The following is a 7,360-nucleotide window of genomic DNA, read 5'->3' on the forward strand; positions in this document are numbered from 1 at the left end:
GGGGGGGGTGTACACTCAGCCCCCAAATAATATCTTCTCTCTCCACCTATGCCCACAGCCCCATCCCATCCCATCTGCCTGTCTGAACATGTCCTGCCCATGGGATTCCACCTGCCTGCTCTGTTTGCTTCTGGCAGTGGATGAAGATCAAATGGGCCTGGGTGCCCAGGCAGAAGAGTTAGGTCCCATGGTGGCAGAGACACTGGTGGCAGCAGTAAGGCAGAGTGAGGTGCTGCCACTGGGGCTGCCAGGAAGCTTCCTGCCATGTCACCTTAACCCCACCACATGCCTGGAGGCAGTAGGACTGTGGCAGTATGTGTGCAGACTAGGCTGCCCTCTACGCCTGGACTAGGCAGGGCCAAAGGACCTGCTGTGGACCAGATAGAATCTCTTGGTGGGCTGGATCCAGCCTGTGGGCCAAATTTTGCCCACCCCCAATTTAGAGTGAAAACCAAAGTTAAAAAACTGGTCCTGAAAGACTTCCTGTCTGTGGATGATGTGGTCTTAGTTGCACACAGTGAATCTTCCCTGAAAAATCTCTTAGGCAGATTTTCTGAATCATGCAACAGCTTTGGAATGGCAATTAGTCTCAATAAGATTGTGATCGTGCACCAAGAGGTGAAAAAACCAATAGCAGACATCACTCTGGAGGATAAATCTCTTGGTGTCATTGACAGTTTTTTCTACTTGAGTTCTACAATCAGCAGAAATCTTGACCTACAGATTGAGCTGACTAACAGAATTGGAGAAGCAGCTATGAAGTCACGGCTACTACAGAAAAATGCATGGAATAACAGCAAACTATCAGCTAAGGTGAATATATGAATCTACAAGACTTGCATGCTGTCATCCCTGCTTTATGGTTCAGAAATGTGGACTATATATGCTAGGCATATCAAGAGACTGATCTGTGCAAGATCCTTTAAATAAAGTGGGAAGACAGAATACCAAACAGATTGGTACTGGAGTGTGCAGGACTGACACTTAAAAACCATTATCAAGAAACAAAGGTTGCAATTGATTGTCCACGTCAGGAGAAAAAGAGAAGACTGTATCTTCAAGAATATTTTGTATAGTGAGATTTGAGAGAGCTCTAGAAATTAGGGCCACCCTCTATGGCAGTACCACAACGCATGCAAACATTATATGAAGTTGTTCAACATCAACGTAGAAAGCTTGGAGGAGCATGCAGAGTCTTGTCCAATCTGAAGGGAACATCTGGCACTGGGTGCAACTCAACATGAAGTGGCTTTGATCCAGAGATTAGAAACAAAGCTAGAAAGAAGAAAGCAGCACGCTGTAAACATGGACTCCAACTCAGACAATATATGGGTCTGCAAAACTTGTAACAAGCCACATCGTTCTCAAATTGGGCTCATCAGCCACAAAAGGATTCATTAGGTGTCTGACTAGACCTCTTGCATGTACACCATGATCCAGAGGATTGACATTGCCTACCAGTTCCAGTATGAATCTAAATTTTTCTTTGTAAAACCAAGATCAGTTTACTCTTTTGTAGTTCAGTTCCAGCTCTACTTTGATTATCAAAACTGTTTTTTATGTCTTATAAATATGCCACAGTCAGTTCTGAAACCACTAATCCTTGAGATATAAAGGAAATTTTGACAATGCCTTCTTATACTAACCTTTCAAATAAATTATATTACAAATCTTGTTAAAAACTTTGCCAATTTTTACTCATCAACCTACTTTGCATTTAGTAACCCAGATGTTTTCCCTCAGAAATATGCTTGTTAGCAAATGTGGCTGTATTTGACATAATTAACATTACCAGTATCTAAATTTGTTTAATGTTGTTGATTTGACCTGTAAGGCTCCTTTTTTTTTTTTTCCAGAGATATCAACATTAAACAGCATTTTTTTAACTTGGTCAGTTGGTCTACATTGTGTTGTGGATAATGTAGTCCTCCAAGTAGCCTGACCCATGGGAGACAACCAAGGTCCGAACTATAATTCCCATAAGGCAATGTACAAGGAAATGAAGTTTAATAATATTTTAACTCATTCAAAACAAATCATTTTGTGACGGGCTAGATGGCAGTGACCTAGCCCACGGATTTTGAAGGGGTAAAAGATGTTTGGAGGACTTGGGATTCCCTTTCCTCACCAATCAGGCCCCAGAGACTCACCCTCCAGGTCCCCTGATTGGCCCCTTGGGTCACCTGGAGGGGGATAAAAGGGGCAGCATGGCTGACTCAGGGGAGACCAGTGAGGGACCACAAGGAAAGAGCTTCAAAGAGCTGAGCCACTGGGGCAGAAGCAGTTGCCCCAGAAGAGCCTGAAAGAGTGGGATCTGCAGGCAGCAGTTGGACCCTCAGCAGCACAGCATGCAGCCTGCAGGAGAGGCTCCCTGCTGGGCTCCAGGATCCCCTGGGAGAGGCTGCAGCCAGCAGGACAGGCTCCCCAGCTCCAGCAAGGATCTGAGCAGCGACCTGAGAGGTTCCCAGCTCTGCTTCCAGCTCCTCCAGTCAGAGGCCAGGCAGCTTGAAGTGAGGTTGGGGCTCTGGGAAAGTCAAGACCCCTAGCAGCTTGGAGTAGTGCCACCAGTGGTGGCTGTGTGGCAGTGTTTCTGCCTACCATGTGGGAGATCTGAGTTCAGAGTCCCATCTGGGGTGAGTGAGCTAACAAGAAGCAAATCTCCTTGCAGTGGAAAGGGGTCACTGTGTTTCCCCCCTTTCTCTCTCTCCAGGTACCTAGGCCCTATATTTCCTTGTCATTTGACATTTTGTATTTTGTGCCTTTTTATATTTCACCAACCAGTATTGTTTGCTCTGCTGCTTGTATTTTATATTTTGTTAACCCTGTCTTTGCCCTCTTGGAGCATTGTAGTGTCCACGATATCCTCTGATTTATGCCTGTTTTGTTCCCAGAATTGTTCCCTCATTAAAAGGTATATGGTTAAGTCCCCATTGGTGATCTGGCTCTGCTCTATAGGGGGAGGAGAGTCCCTACACCTCCCACAGCGCTAGTGCACCTGCTTTGATCCCTTCAATTGGAGAGGGGGTACCTCGTGGAGTACCGCCTGGGTTACAATTTAATCAAATAAAATATTCCCATTTATCAACCTTAAGAGAAATATTTTGTTTCCATTTTTCTGATGGAAAATCAAAAGGTTTAAAAAAACATTCTAAGCTGTGGAAACAGCATTTTCCATGGGAGCTATTTTTTCTGACAAAAAATTTCTGACCAGTAATAATGCATACAACTTAAGCTACCCTTTTCATAGATTCATAGATTCATAGATTAAGGGTCGGACGTTTCTTTAAACGTCTTTCTAAACCAATTGTGTTTAACTGTATCTGTGCAATAAGCACCACTTTTATTTATAAAAATTATATATTGTTTGTACTTTTAGGATTTTCTAGTTTTCGTTAAAAGTAATAATTTTAATAAAATTAAATGAATTGAACTTTTGAAAAATAACATTTTAAAATACATTAAAATAATGTTTAACTTACAGGTACATTTTTAGAAAGATTGTTCTGTGTTTGGAGGAAGCTTTACACATTATTTTCTTGTGTACAAAACCTAGTGTGCCAAAATTAGTCAGGTTTAACATTCAAGAGCTTGTGCCTATTTATACCATGGCTGAATTTATCATTTTGGTTTTAATTTTACCTTCTTTCAGAAATTAGATTGCCTTAGCAACAGTAAATTGCTCAAGGCAGCAGAAACTAGCATTTGAGTCTCTTACTAGGATGCCAGCCAGTTGGCTGACTGTCTTGTCTGACGTTTTTAGGTGTTTGTTTTGCCCCTGTTTCCCAGTGAAGTCACTTAGAGATGCCAGGTTCTGGGAGCAATCTGACTGAGATGCATGTTTTGAAGGAGCACAATGTGTGTTTCCTGCCTCTTTAAAATGAAAAAGAATCTGGAATTTGTCTCAGAGCGCATAATAGGATGGGGAAATCCTCAGTCATGTGAGCAGATGCTCTGACAAGGAAGTAACATTTGAACCCTTTGCCTCCATTTGTGTGGTCTCGCTTCTGGGTCTCATTTGGTAAGGAGGAAATGAAAATAATCCATTAGTTTTCAGGAGGACATAACCTAGAAAACATGTAGTTGGCCATGGTCAGAGGAAACGTCGGATTACTAACTGTTGTTGTCAGTTTCCCTAAGATAACAGTAAACAAGAATGCAGAAATCATACATTACCAAAGGAAAATTGCTGGTTCCTGTTTAAATGCTATTGCTTCTAAGAGCAAGATAGTCTATAGATTTGTCACTGTCTTGCTCCTCTGACTTGCTGGCTTTATACTCAAAGCAGCAGAAAATCTTCAAGGAAGGGGTTGAAAACTGCAGTGTGAAATGTGCTTGCATGTGCGCGCGCGTGCACACACACACACTCTCTCTCTCTCTCTCTCTCTCTCTCTCTTTAATTTAAAGACGTTTTGTCCTTAGATCAAGAAAATAATCAATGGTGCTGTTGTTTTCTTTTAACAGGGATCTGAGCTTTTCCATTTCAGGGTATCAGTTATTCCTGGAGTTTCCTTCTGTAACCTGTTTGATGAATTTCAGGTACCATAAATAGCCATAAATCAACCAAGCGGCATTTAAAAATAAATGATCACAGCATTTCAAATGAAAGAAAAATGAGCTATAACAGAAGCTGTACTTACTAAATTTAGATTTACACACTGTAGAATGGGGCACTAATCCCACATTTAGTCATTTGTGCAGTCATTTTTCCTCAGATGTTTCCCAGATTCACTAGCATGGCTCCCACAGCATTTCTGGAAAGGGCAAAGCAGCATGCCAAAGGAGGCATCATAGGTACTACAACAGTGTTTGTAGGGCTGATCTTGGCAGCCAAGAATGGCCAAATTTCCAGTGACTAAGCAAATCAACAGACAGTGAGTGCTGGCAAACAAAGCTGACTTGAAACTTTCCAGATATCAGTAACTGGTTCCCATTTGGGGGTCCTTACCTTGAGGAAGAAAGCAGGTAGCACAAACTCAAACTTCATCCAGATAAAGCCACTGCACATGTGTAGCAGTGCTGCACCCTCTGTGGCTCTGTCCACTATGGTCCATGCCCATCTACTTCCAGCATGCTCCCTTCAAGGAGAATTATTCACCCAAGAAAATGTGTATTAATTTTCACTTAATCTGCAGTCCTCACTCTCCTCGCACATGCCCATACCTCCAGAGAGGTTTCCGGATGGAGCACAGCTGCTGAGTGCTGGCCCTCTTTGTATGTGGAGAGGAAGATCAGCAGGACTTCATGTGCACATCATTTCATTGGTTACCTTGTGTTGTTCACAACACTATTAATACCTAGCAGTTCTGTGTAGCACTTTCCATCCACATATCTCAAACAGTATCATGCCCTCCATTTTCAGATGGAGGAAAGATTAGCACAAATAGAGTTGTAAAGTGAGATGGGGAGGCCCATTACTGTTACATACGATCAAAGAAGTAGATACTGCCCCTGTCCAAAGTGCCTGTAGTTATGAAACAAAAATGATAAAAGTGAGAACAGGGAAATACCTAGAAATTGCTTTTTACACCTTTTTTTTCAAAAATATTTTCTCCACGCCCCCCACAACACTAGCTGATACCCAGTAAACAAAACTTTCTTACTTGCATTCCACCACTGAAATGATTTTGCCATTCTGACAGTCTGGCCCTCAAATTTAAACTTAGCCATTTGTGTTGGAATATTCCAATTGAAGCAACTGAAAACCTGCAATCGATTTCAGCTGAAGTAACATTGAGCCTTTGATTGTCAGCTTCTGGGGGAAAGGACCTTTAATTTCTTTCCATCTGTTGAGAATACTAATTATATTAGCAGATAAGTTGTTGGAAATATGAAAAATTTGCTATAGATTTTTAGTAATTATTGGAGGTAAACAATAAAAGGATTTGTTAAATACTTTCTTTTGCAGATTTATGTTGATGATGCTCCATTGGCCTTCCCAGGACAGTATCTTACTATCTCACTAACAGCTATATTAATAGGAGGCATTATCTTTGTGACATTTATGGTACAAGTGTATGATGTAAATATATGGAAAAAAATTAAAAGTAGAAGTTGGAGAAAGAACAAAATAGGAGCATCCGAAACCAGAACTACTGATACAGACAATTCTGCTTCTTAGTTTGGATATCTGTATGTTTTCAAGTGAACTGCGAAGCCAGCTGAACTCAGTAGCCAGTTTCCAGCCCTTTTCCCTCACCTTATTAAGTCTATGTCTTTCTTAGATATTTTAGTAGTACTTAGAAGTAATTTATTTTATATTTTATGTTATTAATCTTCCTCAGTTGATGTTCCTGCATATGCAACTTTTCTGTCAGAGTTTGATTTGTCTTATGAAGATATGCATTTTGAAATCTACAGGGAAATATACATGTTTGCAAAATTTTGTTTTACAAAAAGCTTTTGAGAAGATATAAAGCACTTTGTTATGTTTGTTTGCTGTGAGGTACTACTAAACCTGAGCAAAGTGGCAGGATATGGCAGAATCTAGCTGTATTCCTCTGCTTACAGAATATCTTGTGATTAGCTTATTGAAGAACTTGCAACAACCAAAAGAACTGTAATACCTTGTTAAAAATAAAGACTATATCTGAATTAGTAAAGACAAATGCACAAATGAATGTTTAATAACTCCTAAGAGTTATGGAAGGGCTAAAGTTACTTGTGGTAAAATATTCAGTAATGTAACTGAAGGGGGTAACTCGGACAGCAGCCCAGGATGCTGCATGGGTACAGGGTGCACAAAAATAGCCACCACCATTGGCACTGTGAAACTGGTGCTGTCTTGATCATCAAGGCTTCATGGCTGCCCTGCTTCATCTTTGAAAATATTTCTGGGTAGTTCTGATCACATTATACACTTATCTTGCATTTTGTGTACTTCAGCTTCACTTTTTGCTACTAATAAAGCATGCCACTTGAAGGCAGTAGACACTCCCTACCTACAATACCAATAACACTAAGCTTCTGGCTGAACCAAACCAGAAGCTATCAAGTTACCTTTTTTCTTTATAACCCAGCAAATCTCTTAAACAAAGGAACAGCTCCAACAGGAGAGGATGAGGAACTGACTGTATAATCTATTGGCTAAAACACATGCATGTTTGGAGTAAAACTTGCGTAGGGAAGGTTACTGGCTCAGCTGGGATGAGGTAACTCATCTGAGATCAATATTAGCTGTTCTGCGTGAGTCTAAGCTAGTGAGGGAAGTTAGGACATATTAGGGTTCCATGGAAGAATGGCAGAGGAAAGCAAGCCCACTAATTCTTGATGTACCAGTCAAAGGAGTTATAACACCAAGTGCTTCCTAACTCAGAAAGCTAACTGTGTTAGCTACTGTAATTAAAGTATCCTATATATACAG

The 7,360-nt window shown here is 40.9% G+C and overlaps 1 protein-coding gene across 1 annotated transcript in view; it reads left to right on the plus strand.

Annotated features, from left to right (window-relative positions):
* CATSPERB (cation channel sperm associated auxiliary subunit beta) overlaps nucleotides 1-6,596 on the plus strand; it is a 32,258-nt gene extending 25,662 nt beyond the window's left edge. Inside the window, exons 5-6 of the mRNA XM_019518656.1 lie at nucleotides 4,462-4,536; nucleotides 5,906-6,596. Coding sequence (XP_019374201.1) covers nucleotides 4,462-4,536; nucleotides 5,906-6,118 — 288 coding nt within the window. The 3' untranslated portion in view covers nucleotides 6,119-6,596. The remainder of the gene's footprint in view (nucleotides 1-4,461; nucleotides 4,537-5,905) is intronic.
* Nucleotides 6,597-7,360: the final 764 nt, after the last annotated feature.

Source organism: Gavialis gangeticus, unplaced genomic scaffold (genome assembly GCF_001723915.1).
Source record: "Gavialis gangeticus isolate Ggan-Ray unplaced genomic scaffold, GavGan_comp1, whole genome shotgun sequence".
Taxonomy (NCBI): Eukaryota; Metazoa; Chordata; order Crocodylia; family Gavialidae; genus Gavialis; species Gavialis gangeticus.